General features: G+C 49.7%; 1 protein-coding gene across 11 annotated transcripts in view; it reads right to left on the reverse strand.

Annotated features, from left to right (window-relative positions):
• Nucleotides 1–12055, reverse strand: part of CELF6 (CUGBP Elav-like family member 6) — a 30326-nt gene extending 18271 nt beyond the window's left edge. For 4 of the 11 annotated variants that reach the window (XM_072809509.1, XM_072809511.1, XM_072809513.1 and 1 more), the window contains exons 1-2: nt 11724–12000; nt 7866–7948 (exon numbers count right to left, since the gene is read on the reverse strand). In XM_072809509.1, the coding sequence (XP_072665610.1) occupies nt 7866–7948; nt 11724–11985 (345 nt within the window). In that variant the 5' untranslated portion in view covers nt 11986–12000. Of the gene's footprint in view, nt 1–7865; nt 7949–10747; nt 10787–11723 lie in introns of all 11 variants that reach the window. The other 7 variants (XR_012022911.1, XR_012022910.1, XR_012022909.1 and 4 more) reach the window with 7 other exon arrangements.
• Nucleotides 12056–14436: the final 2381 nt, after the last annotated feature.

The raw sequence follows: 14436 nt of genomic DNA on the forward strand, positions 1-14436 counted from the left end.
TCCTGGATAGTCTCGCCCACACCCACAGCCTCAGCTACCATCCTCGCAGGGCTGACTCAGAGCTCTGCATCCCCAGCCCACACCTCCCTCCTGGGCTTCAGACCCATGTACCAGCTACTTGCTGGACATCCTGACTAGAAAGTCCCACTGGCATCTTCCACTCAACACACCCGCACCAGAGCCTATCTTTTTGCCGGGACCTGATCCTTCCAGTCATCCAAGCTAGAAACCTGGAAAGCAGCTTGACTCTTCCCTTTATCCCCTCCCCCACCAACCGATTTCGCCTTCTAATTCAGGGGTTCCCTGATCAGGGATGGATAAGAATCACCTGAGAACCATACCAGACTCTCAAGTTGGGGGATTGTATAATTTGTAAAAAGCTCCTAGGTGATTTCGACATACACCCCCACACATTCCCATCCCCCAACCACCCTGAGAGAATTCATGATTGAATCCCCATCTCACCTTCCTCTCATGGGTGTTGTGGGGATCACATGAGATAATGGGGACGCAAAAGGTCTTTGTAAACTGCCAAGAGCTGGGTGCGTAGGATGTGAGGAATTATTGTTGGGGGCAGACAGCTGAGTGCCGGGAGGAAAGAACAGCGGCCTTCCCGTTCATGGAGGAAGGGGTACTGATGCCCATCTGGCCTGAGAAGGTGATGATCTGACCCCCTCCCTTCAGGAAATGCACTGTTTCTGCACCAATCAGGGCCACTCCATCCTCTACCAATGTGCTCGTTGCCGAGACAACAGGCAGCTTCCTGTTACCATAGCCACAAGTGCTACCTAGTAACCATGGTAACGCCCTGGCAGTCACAGTTGAGCAATTTCCTTTGGATCAAATTTGGGGGTGGGGGAGTGGGGAGGGCTTATTAAAAAAAAAAAAAAAAGAGGAAAGGAAAACAGGCCAGGCCTGTACCAGCACAATCCCCCTCCCACCCAGGGCTCAGGTTCTTATACGCTCTGACACACCCACCCGCTGGTGGTGGAGCCCCTGCAGTGTACCAGGTTGTGGGTGGGGGCCGAGACACCGACAGGACTCAGGCTGCAGTCTAGAGGGGATGACAGATCAATCCAAGCAGATCAGGGCGAGCTGGACAGGTCTGGATTGGCCGGGACCAGGGACCAGGAGGAACGGGAACCGTCCCTGGGCATGGCCACCTGTGATTGTGGAGGAGAGACCAAGAGACAGAGCCATGGAGAGCAGAGAAACAAGGAGGATGAAGAAACACAAGAAGACAGAGATGATGAGAGAGAGAGACAGACCCAGAAAGGGGCAAGGAAAGAGAGATATACTGGTGGATACGGGAAGGAAACGAAGGGATACGGGGTCAGGAAGGAAACACAGGGAAGGCAGGGAGGAGTATGGCAGGGGAGGAGAAACGGGTAGAAGCCTGGGGTGGGGCGCAGTGAGCGTGAGCAAGACCATCATTATTTTATTAGTTCTTAAATAGATCCTGAGAATTTCTCTCTGGAACCTAGAGTGACAGGCACATGTGACAGCAGTGGTTTCCATGGCAGCTGCCTCCCCGGCTGGGTTTCTGGAGAGATGGAGCTCATCGGTGCTCTGGGGGACGCCCCTTTCCCCCTCCCCCCCTCCCCCACTCTTGAATGGAGCATGGGCCTCAGGTGGTATATACATGTCCCATAGACCTGAAAGACTCCAGCCTCCGAGAGTCTGGGCACCTAGGCTTTCCACCACTCGGGCATGCTGCCAGCATTTCCTGGGAAGAGCCCTGGGCTGGGCCCTTCATGGGAGACAGCAATGACCCCTAGGACTGTCCTCAGTGACTCATAGAGGGGAAGATGATGCCACCATTTCCTAAGAGCCCACTATGTACCAGGCCCTTTCTGGGACACTTTACATACATCGCCTCTAAATTCCTTCCAACTGCTCTGCAAGGTAATACCACTGTCCCCATCGTATAGCTAGGAAAGCTGAGGCTGAGGGAGTTAAATCACTTGTCAAGTTCACGTGGTGGGTAAGTGGTTGAGCTGGGATTTGTCCCCAGGTCTGTCTGCTGCTGAAGTCCATGATTTTACATTGTCTGCTCAATTCCATTCTTAAGACATGAACACAAGTAACGAGGCATAGAGTGACCAGGGCCTTAGGAGGAGTGCAAGGGAGAGTGCTGTAGGAGAGGCTGACTCCAGCTGGAGAGGTTGACACAGGGAAAGCTTCACAGAGGAGGCAAAGTTTGACCTGGGCCTTGCAGGACTGGGGTCACTGGGTCCTGTGGCGATAATGGAAGAGATAGAGCTGGAGGCTGAGCGCTCCAGATGGCTGGGGGATGGAAAGGGAGCTGCAAGTCTGAAGAAGTCTGTGGCTCTGTCACTGGCAACTTCTCTAAGGTCTTTGAGCCTCAGCACCCACATTAGTAAAAAGGGGAATCATGATCCTACCTTGCAGTGTTGTGTTTGTTTTTAATCGAAGGGTGTAAAACTAAAAGGTAGCCAATGGCCAGACTGGGGAAGATTGTGAAAACCACAATAAGGAATTTTGACTCAATTATATTTCAAAGGCAACAGGGATCCAGGGAAGGATTTTAAGTAGGGAAAGATCCCATGAGCTGTCACTATGCAGAAAAAAGATTGGAAAGGGAAAGATCAGAGGTGGGAAGATCAATGATACAGGTAAGGGGTGAGGGTGACCTGGACCAGGGCAGAGGAATATGGACAGATTCAAGAGGTGGTTAGGGTGAATTAACAGGACTAAAATCCTATTGGATGTGGGAACTGAGGGAGAGAAGGAAATATTGGCTGACTTCTTGGTTTATGGCTTAGGTGTTGAGGAAATTGGCAGTTTGGGAGTTTGGAGATTCAGGGAAAATCCCAGGGGAGGAGCCCGAGAGGACAAGGACAGAGTTGGGAAGAGTGGTAGTTCTTCGGTCGCCACTGGGAAGTGGTTGGGGAGGACACCTGGGATTTAGGTCTGCTCTGTGTGACTGGAGGAGAAAGAGAGCTGTCTGCATGAACTACCTGAGCAGCTCTATCCTGCCTCATTCTTGCCACAGCCAGGGGAGAGATGTGGAAGTAGGGTGAGGTAACCCGGCTCCCCTTTGAGGAAAAGAGGGCATTGCCTTCTTGGCCAAGAATTTGTCATGGGACCTCAAGTGAGCTCCTGCCCTTGGCTGAGTACCTATTCCCTTGAGAGTTTCCCATGTAGATAGAGTCCAGGCCCACATCTGCTTCAGGGCCCAGCCCTAGAGGGGAAATCAAGGGAGAGAATGTCAGAAAGAAGAGAGAACAATCTATTCCAGGCATTAGAGTGGGGAAGGTTGGATGCAGCACAGACATACATGAGGCCGTGGTACTTTGGCCCCTGCCAGCAGAAAGGAAGGCAAAGCCCTACACTCTTTCCCTGCCTGCTTGATTCCTGCCTTGGGCTCAGCATTACCCTCTTTAGACACTTCTGTCTTGATGCCAACTATTTCTTACACTGAGCACTTGCTCTCTCAACCTCTTGAGAGCCCCCACCATGAGAAGAATTTATTAGGATTACTGGTGGGTCTACAGAGAGGTTTATAGATGCAGGGAAGAGAGAAGCAGAGACAAAGCAAACTTCACCATTTTCAGCTCTTTGTTGTACCTCACCCCCTCTTCTAATTCAATCCACTGCCAAGTCCTACTAGTTCTAGGATTTATATGAATACCCAAAATAGCTCTCAAGTCTATCTTCTCCTCCCCATTTCTGCCCTATCCTCAGCTCTAGGCCAGCATCATCAGTCAGCTGCACTCAAGCAACAGTGTCCTAAAGGATCATCTGCTTCCGATGTTGCTTCCTCTCTAACCCAACCGTCATACTGTAGCTGGACTGAGCTTTTAAAACCAGTCCCTTACTCTTCCATGATTAAAATCCACGCATGGTTCCCCATTGCAAGTCTCCCAACAAAGCCCAAGATCTTAAGATTGACAGTCCAAACTTGTGAGTCCTGCCTCCCTTGCTGCCCCAAATACACAATACTCTCCACTCACGTAGAGCCTTGGCCAACTTCATTGAACACCTTTCCTGCCAGTTCTCAGACTGTACCCAGAATTCCAGAAGTTGCCTTGTCTTTTAGCTTTCTAGACCCTCAAGTGTGATGAAATATGGTCAAATTAGGCTCAGGTAGCATTTCCTCTCTCTCCACTCCTGATGCTTCCTATATGTGCCCAGATGCAAACCGCACTGAAATGCAATGACTTATTTCTGGGCTGGAAAAGCTACTTGAGGGCAAAGGTTCTGATTTACTCACTAGGCACATGCTAGCACATACAGTGCCTTTGTGTGAGTTACAAAAAGGCTCTCCCCCAACTTTGTGGATGAATTAGAAAAAAAATGTGCCTCTTCTTTTGAGCTGACACAGCGTTGTGATAATATGCATGGCTTGGTCAATAGAGCATGGCTGAATTTTAGCTCCCACTTGCCCTTTCCACTCAAGCTGTTTTGTGCAGGGCACAACCTGCAAAAGCAAATGAACTCAGTTATGTCTGTCTCCTTCACAGTGTTTGAAGGGATGAATGCCCAAGGGAAAGGAGGTCATGAGCAGGGAGGGAGAAGTAGAGGGGCACCTTCTGGGCTAAGGTTGGTCTCTCCTTCTTTAGGTATATTTTGGAGCCTAGAATGAGGCTGTAAGAAGTAGCTTCAGCTTTATGGAAAAGAAGCTACAGAAGATGGGACAGACCACTGGGGTTTCAAGGAAGTCCTGAATAGGGAGTCGAGTTTTGATAGGTAATAGAAATTAGCAGGGGCATGTGGAAGGGAGCCAAAGGGAGGTCCCAGTCCTGTGGACACTATGAAATGTTCCTTAGGGGTTCAGGCTTTTTATTTGGGGAGACCCAACCTTTCCTGCTCCCATAGGGACAGTCCTGCCTGTCTTTAGTAGGAGCCCAGATTGAAGTCTTTCCCTGCTTCTCCAGCAGATGGCAGCTGTGCCCAGGACCCAAGGCCTACAGAGAGCTGGACACCCTCCTCCCTTCATGCTAGTGGGCCTGAGGCCAGGTGACTAAAGCTGCTGCTGCCCCTGGCAGGCCCAGAGGAAAGATTGATGGCACGGACATTGCTTGGGCTGGCCAACAGAGCCATCGATTTTCATTTAGGAGAATAATTAAATATTAATTTTCACTTTGTTAAGCTGGAGAAGGTGAATAAAGCCAATCCTGGCAGTACAAAGCCAAGGCCATGTTGGAAGCATCCAGATAAAAGGGTAGGAGAGGACAGATGTACCCAGTCACCATCCCCTCCAGAACCTTAGACCCCGTCTACCACCAGCTTGGTGTAGGTAATAGTGTAGTGTGGTTAAGTGAATGAGTTCTGAAGCCAGACTACCTAGATCTTCCCAGATCTTCCTCCAAGTAGCCACATAACCTTGGGCAAGTCAATTGTTTCCTTTGACTGAGTTTCCTCATCTGTAAAATGGGAAGGCCAATAATACCTTCTTCATAGAGGATTAAATGACTTTGAACAGGCAAAATGCTAGGAACACTGTCTGGAATCAACAAATGCTATTACTATTATTATGTCTCTTTTCTCCTTCAGAAATTATTCCACTAGGCTAGAGCGTCGTAGGTCTTATCTCAGGTGCCCTCAGCCTTATATGGTCCTCCCTTCATGGAGCCATGTGGCTGGTTGAAGAGGGTTGTTTTTTTGTTTTGTTCTGTTTTTTTAAATCCCAAGTTCATCTTAATTTTTGCAGTGCTCCCATTTGCTTTTAGGATAAAGTCCAAATCCCTTAGCCTGGTATCCAAAGTTTCCTCTTCCACCACTGCCCTCTGGTGGATCTTCTCTCTGGCCTGGCCCATGCTCACATGGGCCCTCCTCCACACTCCCAACCCCCTTTCACACCCATCTTGTTCCTTCTGTCTCTGCACCTTTACCATGCGGTTTCCCACATGGAATGTTACAGTTTGTCTCAGTGACTTTCAATTTTAGCAGCAGAAGTCATTTACTCTCATGGCTGGATGAGTAATAACTTCTACTACTACCCCTACAAATGCTGCTGTTACTATTACTACTACTACCACCAGCAGCTAACCTGTATTGAGTGCTTGTTGTATATCAAGAACTGTGCTGGGGGATCCCTGGGTGGCTCAGCGGTTTAGCGTCTGCCTTTGGCCCAGGGCGTGATGCTGGAGTCCCGGGATCGAGTCCCACATCGGGCTTCCTGCATGGAGCCTGCTTCTTCCTCTGCCTGTGTCTCTGCCTCTCTCTCTCTCTGTCTCTCATAAATAAATAAAATCTTAAAAAAAACTGTGCTAAATACTTTACATGAGTTCGTTCACTTAATTATTATAACAATTCTATTAATTTAGTTTTACATATGAGGATGCTCAGGCTTAGAAGTAAAGACTTTCCCAAGGTCACACACAGAATTAGGGAGTGGTAGGGCCTGGATCCACACCCAGGTCTTTCTGACTCCAGAGTCTACACACAAGAGTCTTGGTGAGGGTTATATATTGGTGTTATTTGACGCTAGGTCTTCAAGAGTGAGCCTCATGTTGCTTCAGTTACTGGGATTGGTCCTACCGCCTGATGGTCCGCTAACAACTTGATCAGCTCTACGTAAAGCTGGTGCCGTTGCTGGACAGCTCCAATTCAGAGAAGTGATTCTTTATACTGAGCTGAAATTAGAGTGCCTGTTCCTTTTACCACTGATCCTGATCCTGCCCTCTAAAGCCACCCATAGAAAACCAAATCCCTCTTCAGAAACGGAAGATGGTTGCCCCTACCTCGACAGTAATATTTATTGAGCTCTTACTCTGTGTCGGGTATTTCCTAAGCCTCAATTAATCTTCATGATAGCACAGTTGAGCTAAGTGTTAGTATAACCCACTCCTTATAGATGAGGAAATTGAAGCTCAAGAATCTAAGTAGTGTATCTAGAGACACAGAACTGGTAAATGACAAATCTGGGATTCAAATCTAGGTCTGTGATACTCAAAAAGTAGTCTTTTTAATAATTATTTTTATGATGCCTCCCTACTAAAGTCCCCATAAAACCTATCTTCTCCAGCCAAATATCTCCAATTTCTTCAAACCATCATCCATGACATATATTTTATGTCCCTATCCCATCCTGGTCTCTTTCTGATAGGCTAGTGATCCTCTTAAGTCTGAGGCTTAAAACTGGATATAGTCTCAGGCTTGGCCCATCCAGGGCATTTGCATAGTGCTCTTGTTATAGACACAGCACTCCTTTGACAAGATAAGATGAGACTCTGTCATATGATTTGCTCTTGGTGAACCCACTCTAGTTCCTAACAATCACCACTCCCTTCCTGCCACATGGTCTGTAGGTCCCATTTTGCTTTTTGTCCACTGATTAGCCATTAGCTAAGGCCATACTAGGGGCCATTGATATATAATGGCCTAAAATCAGGTCCTCTTAGCTTTAACCGCGTGTTTGTGAGGAAAAGAGGGAAAGCAATCTTGATGAGTCAAGGCACCCAAAAAAACATTACAGGAAGAGGACAGAGGGAAGTGCTCTTAAGGACCCTAGAACAGGAAAAAATAGAATGCCAGCCCAGCAGAGTCTCTACCCCATGTATCTGCTTATATTCTCACACCAGGGACAAATGGCACATTAAGCCATGATTTTAGCCAAGGTTGACAAATTCTAGCGTAGCCCACAACACTGATGCCTCTCTGAAAAGATAGGGTGAATACTTGGCCCGAGTGTTAAGTCCATTTCTTTGAGTCAGAAGACTAAATATAACAAAGAACCTACAGCTAGCTGTCCAGGGCACAGTGAAGCTCCCTCCTAGAGAGGTGGTTCTGCTTCTAGTTCCTTGTCCCAACCCAGCCCCTACATGCTACTTTGGCATGCACACAGGGCATGTTCCCAGCCTGAGGTGATCCCCACCCCCCAACCCGGGTGGACTTACCCCTGGCAGGGTCTTCTGCTCGTGCAGTGCACTCTGGGCCTTGAGAGCAGAGTCCCGGGCGCAGTAGGTGAGGAAGGCACAGCCTGGGGAGGAAGAGGCTGGCTCAGGGGGTTTCCTGAAACCCCCAAATACTCTTCCTGGAAAGACCCCATTAAGTGACAAACTCAAGGCCACTCTCCGTTAACAAGGGCACTGCTCTGAGAAGCCTTCTCTGCCTCCCACCTTCTCTGAAGGGAGAGGCTTCATGTGTCTGAGTCCTAGACTCTGGCTCTCTCTCATTTGCTTCTGGCTTCTTGCCTAGGGAACATGTGTACCCACATCCAGCCACATGTTCATACAATCCCACATCTCCCCTCCCCACTCCAGCCCTAAGTCCGGTTGGGGTTAAACCTTCCTAAGCGGCTTTGCCTTCAGCTTTAACCCCGGCCTCCCCCTTCCTTTTTGAATTCATACTCACAGACTCTCCTAGAGTCAGCCTCAATTCCTTCCCAACTCAGTTTCAGATGGGAGGAGGCAAAAAGGAGGAGGAGGGTTGGGAGCCAAGCCCAGGACTCCACAACTTCTTCTTAAGGCCTCCCTCCTCCAAGTTTGAAGCTGAGGAATGGGTTAATTTGAGGCTTGAATGATGGGGCTACTTTAAGGACTTTCTGCAGAGAGGACCTTTCAGGGACCTCCAATCCTATCCAAGGAGCTTGATCTGTTTGGTCTCCCAGTGCTCCCAGTGCTTCAAGATAGGGCCTGTTAAAGGGTTATTGTGCCCCCAAATCTTACTTCTCTAAAAGAGCCAGTAGTTCTGGGACAGAGAAGGAGAAGTCCTACTTCTCTTTAGGTTCAGCCTCAGAAACTGTAGCCTGCTAGGAAGCACTGAGGCAAGGATCTCCTCCTTTCCAACAGCCATTGAGCACTCACTCATTCAGAAAATATTTGTTGAATACTTACTTATTATGGTGGGGCATTATAATGGGCTTGGGAATGAAGTGATAACAAGACAGACACATTCCCTGCTCTCACGGGGATTATGTGAAGAATCATGAGGGGCAATAATTTGAGTCCAAAGGGTTGTGGAATGCTTCAAAGAACACATGGAGTCCTCAGTAACAAATAGGGCTTAACCACAAGAAGTGTGGTGATTATTTAAGGCTGAGGGAATAGTCCGTATAAAGACTGAGGCAAGAATTTGGTGTCTTGGGGAAATGGGTGGAAGACTAGTTTGGTTGGAGACTGGTGAAAGGAGGCAGAGTGGGCAGTGAGGTGTGCAGGGATCAGGTCACCTATAACCGTGTACACCTCAGTTGGATTCTGAACTTTCCCCTAAGAGCAATGAAGAACCACTAAAGGATTTTAAGCGGGGATCTGACATGGTAAGATCTATGCTTTCAAAAAGAGCCTTCTGAGTGTAGAAAGGAGAAAGGAGGAAGAGAAAGTGGATGTGAGAAGCTATTAGGAACTTCGTGAAGTTTTCCATTTAGACCTCAACAGACTAGTGAGGCAAATGGGAACTTTTTCTCTGATGTCTTCTGTGTGGCTGCCCCCTTAAGGTGTATGGCTCCCCAGTAGTCATTGAATTAAAGGGACCTTAGAGAACACCTGGGACAAACTCTCATTGTATCACTAGGGAAACTGAACCCAGAGAGTGTGTCAGTAGCAGAATAGGGGTTGGAATCTTCTAATTCCTAGGCTGATGTTGTTTTCAAAGCACTGCGGCTGACACCCTCAGTACCCCGCCATCAAAAGGAAAATGAGTCACTCTGGCTTTTGGATATCACTGTTGTTGGGGAGAAAGTGAGGGAGATGTTGACGTGGAGACCCTCCCGAATCATCTTGCAAGCAACTTTGCCTTGGAGAAAGAACTTCGGGTTGCTTTGGAGATAAATCACCAAACACCTGATTTTGCTTACATCTCTGCTCCATCTTCTGCCACTAAGCCATATCAGCTGACGTCAGAACTGGGCAGGGCCTGGGCCCCATCTGAAAGACTCAAGGGCCCAGTTGCTGCCCAAAGGAGCCCCACGTGGACTACCCGGGATAGCGGGTGGAAGAAGGAGGGGGGTGGAAAGACAGAGGAGCATGGCTTGAGGGAGAGACAAATGAAAATATAAAATAGGAAGAATTAGTGCTAAATGGAGAGGGAGAAAAAGGATGAGGGAATAGTCCAGAGACTCTGATGGTATTCGAATGAGAAGAGTGAGGATTAAAGGTATCTTATACACTTCCCTTATTGTACAGATGGCCCAGAAAGACTAGCTTGTGCTTACATACGGAAATAAATGTCTAGAAAATAAGAAAGCAAGTAGCTATGGATGGATGGACAGCCAGGCAGTTGGACCGCATTAGAAGGAATCTTGATGGTACAGTTTTACTCTTTCATGCTCCCTTGAAAGTAACCCCACCCCAAAGTGTGGAAGATGCACCGCTATCTCGCTGGTCCCAGATCTTCTATGGGTATTTTCGTGAAGCCCCTGTGTAAGTGTGCCTAGGAATTTCCCACGGCCTCCCAGTTGAAAAGAGGTGGCAGCCTGATTCCTGTTCTCAGCCCCTGGGAAAGTATCTTTAGCTGCTACCCAGGGCCTAGCACTTTTCTCCCAGGAAAATCATGGAGGATAGTTGGTGACCCTTCCCCCTCAAATCCTGAAACCAAAGCATGGTGAAGATGGGGAGCGGTAGAGGTGTTTCTCCTCAAATAATTTCCTTCCCCTGCCCATGTATGACATGTGACTCTGGCTCTCTTACTCCAGCCCAGCCTGGACAGACTTTTCTGCATGTAAACAAGCCTCCTCCCTCTCTCTACAGGAAGAAAGGGGTGTGGCTGGACAGGACTGTGGTGCCTGTCTCTCTAGCAAGGGCAGGGAGAAAATCCCTTCCGCCTCCTCGACCTGACCCACCCTGAGGCTCTGGTCCACAGGCTCTGCTCCAGGACCAGCCTGTGAAGGAAGGAAAGCAGGTGGCCATAAAAAGGATTGGGGAGGGGTAAAGATGAGGCACCAGAGTGGGGGAGATTAGAGGATAAAAGAAGTGTGGGTTCAGCTGACAGGAAACCTGAAACGAGGGGGCAACATGGTGGCAGATTTTTCCCAGCTCAGGTCAGCGTTCTGGACTCAAGTCAGAAGAAGCAGTGTTGGAATTCTAGCAGGAGGCTGGAGAGATTGGGTTATTGTTGAATATAAGGGTAGAATTTGGAGCCGAGAGCTTCCTGGGCGGGGGGGGGGGGGGGGGGGGGGGATTGGATTTTGTGAGTTAGCCAGGCCTGGATTCTTAGGAAAGGAAGAATTTGGGCTTGAGGGGGTGGTGGTTAGGTTAGCAGTCTGCATCAAAGGAAGGCTCTGTGAGGGTGGCTGGGCTTGGAGGCTACAACGAGGGGTACGAGTCCAGGACGTGTGTGCAGGTGGTGAGGCCTGAGTGGGCTGGCACCAGACTGGGGCAGGAGGTCAGAAATGATTGGGTCCGGGGCTTGGGAGATTGAGGGTGTTGGAGACCCAAAGGTCAAACAAGTTTCCAAATCCGAGGATTTGGGATGTCTGACGAGAGGGATGGAAGGAGGTCCAACTGAAAGGTCAGGACTGTTGGGAGGTGAGAGGTGAAGGGGGGGGGGAGTTAGAGGTTAGAGTGGAGAACGTGTCAGGGGATGAGAGTGATGATCAGTGGGAGGATGTGAGCGAGAAAATTCTGGGTTGGGGGGGTTCTGTGGCCCGGGGAGGAGGTAGGGCTGGAGCGGGGCTGGTACCGGACTGACTCTAGGCAGGGCTGAGGCTGGGGCTGCAGGTGGAGGCTGGGGTTCGGGCCGGGCCCACTCTCATCGGATTGGGGCAGGGCAGGGCAGGGCAGGGCAGGGCTGGGCTGGGCTGGGCTGACCCCGCGCACCTTTGTGGAGGCCGGTGAGCCGGTCCTTCAGCACCGTCAGCTCGTAGATGCGGCCGAATTCCTCGAACAGCGGCTTGAGGTCCTGCTCGTCCAAGCCCCGCGGGATCTGCCCCACGAAGAGCTTGATGGCGTCGTGGTCCTTCATGGGCACGGCCGGACCCGCGTTCAGCCCGCTCATGCCGAGGCCGCTGTCCGCGGTGCTGAAGCCCAGGCGCGGGCCGGGGCCGGCGGGCGGCGCAGAGCCTCCGGGCGCCGCGGCCATGTCCCCGCCCGGTGCGCCCTCCCGCCGGGCCCGCCGTCCCCTCCCCGGACCGGTGGCGAGGGCCAGGGGGGAGGGGGCGGGGTCCGGGCCGGGGGCGTAGAGGGGGTGGGGCGGCCCGGGAGGGGGCGGGGCCGGGGGCGGGGCCGGGCGGCGGCGGCGGCGGCGGCGGCGGCGGCGGCGGCGGCGGGACGCTGGGGTCTGGGCCGAGGTCCCCGCGCGGCGCTCCGCGGGCTCCCGCCCGAGCTCTCCCGGAGCCGAGCCCCGCGCCCCAGCCCCCGTGCTTGGTGACGTCAGGCAGCCGGCCGCCGAGGCTACGCAAGTGATTTGCATAATGAGGACGCAGCGACCAATCAGCGTCGGAGCTGCCCGGGCTCGGCCGGGGGCGGGAGGGGCGGCGGGGCTCACGCGCTCGCGTTCGCCATGGCAACCGGACCCTCGGACGCCCCGAGCGCGCCCAGGCTGTGCGGGCGTGGCCGCGGGGGGCAGGAGCTTCGTCATGCGTGCGGCCGTCTGCGGGGCCGAGCTGCGGGGCCGCACGGGGACCCGGTCGGTCGCTCCCCCCCGCCCCCCCCGCAGCCAGCTCCCGAGCCGCTCCCCGAGCCGCTCCCACCCGCCCCGCAGCATCCCTCCCTTCCGCGTCTGCGCTTCCTGAGCCCCGAACCTCAAGCACGTTCGTTCCCCCCCTCCCCTCCCCCCCCACAAAGTAAAAGTGAAAACGAATTCTGTAACGAGACACGAAACAATAAAACAGAACTCCCGACCGCTCCTCGGACGCGGAGAGCGAGGCAACTTCTTAGATCAGCCCTATTTGCTCGGTGGCCTCTTGCATCCCATTCCGTGAGCTCCTTTGCAGGAAAAGGGAGCTGCGGGTCTGAGGGTCAGGATGGTTAGGATGGGGGGGAGGGGCCCTAACGTGGGCTGGGCCCAGGGTAAGAGGAGAAAGGGAAACAGACACACCGTGTGTCTAAATATTGAAAAGATACAAATCAAGTTACGGTTTGTTGCATTTTTTCGCCTCTTATTTTCACAAATACACGTTTACAGTAAAAATGAAAAAAGAGCACCGGGGAGGCTCTGGTCCTGACCCTGGAGTCCTGGGATCGAATCCTGCATCGAGCTCCCTGCATGGAGCCTGCTCCCTCTGCCTGTGTCTCTGCCTCTCTCTCTGTGTCTTCCATGATTAAATAACTAAAACCTTTAAAAAATTTAAAAAAAATGAAAAGTATGTGTAAAGGTGTTTTTTTATATGGCTAAAAGTTGGCAAAAGTATCAGAGCCGATGGAATCCCATTATTCTTGTTTATGTCTGAATGTTCTCTTGATAGGCTAGTGATGTTTGAACGGAAGAATCAATAGGGATAAATAGTTTATAAATTCTATAATTATTTCATAGAACTTTGCTCTGCTTTCTTTCAATAAAATTGCTACCCTCTGCCGATCGACTACTCCAAGAAACAGCAGCAGTAGCAATCGGAATTAACAAAATATTCTTACAGAAACATTCAAATTCAGAAATAAATTGTGATTTTTGTATTTTTTTGACTTTTAATAAAAGCTACACCTTTTAGTTACCTAATTATGAAATGCATTATCAGAACATTTCACTTTCACTCAGTTCGACATATCTTTTAACTTCCTCGCAACTTCCTCTTTGACGCCATGGATTATTTATAAAGTGTATTGTTTAGTTTCCAAGTGTTTGGAGACTTTCCTGTTATCGTTCTGTCATTAATTTCTAGTTTGAGTTCATTTTGGTCAGAAATAATCGGTATGATTTCAATTCTTTTACGTTTGTTGAGGTTCTGTGACCCTCAGAATATGATCAAACTTGGTAAATGATTTTTTTTGGTGCTTGAAAAGAATGTACATTCTGTTGTAGTTGGGTGGAGTGTTCTATAAATGATCATTGTAACCTGTTGCTTGATGATGTAGTGGAGTTCTATATCTTTGCTGACTTTATGGGCAGATGCTTCATAAACTCTTGAGAGAGGGATGTTGTTGACGTATCCAATTTTACTTGTGAATTTAACTATTTCTCCTTTCAGTTCCATTACTTTTTGCTTCACATATCTTACAGTTTTGTTGATTGGTTCCTACAAATTTAGAATTGTTATGTCTTCTTGGTGAATTGACTCTTTGATCATTACATAATGTCATTTTCTGTTCTAGATAAGTTTCTCGCTCTGAGATCTACTTTATCTGACCACTCCTGATTTATTCTGGTTAATGTTTGCATAGGATATCTCTTTTGCCATCCTTTTATTTTCAGCCTACCTATACTGTTACATTTGAAGAGAATTTCTTGTAGACAGCATATAATTGGGTCATTTTAAAATCCAAGCTGCCAATCTTCATCTTTTAACTGCTGTATTTAGACCATTTATGTTTAATGTAAATATCCATATGTTAGGGCTTAAGTCTGCCACTTAGTTTTTTTGTTTTCTTTTTTCTT

This window comes from Canis lupus, chromosome 32 (genome assembly GCF_048164855.1).
Source record: "Canis lupus baileyi chromosome 32, mCanLup2.hap1, whole genome shotgun sequence".
NCBI lineage: Eukaryota > Metazoa > Chordata > Mammalia > Carnivora > Canidae > Canis > Canis lupus.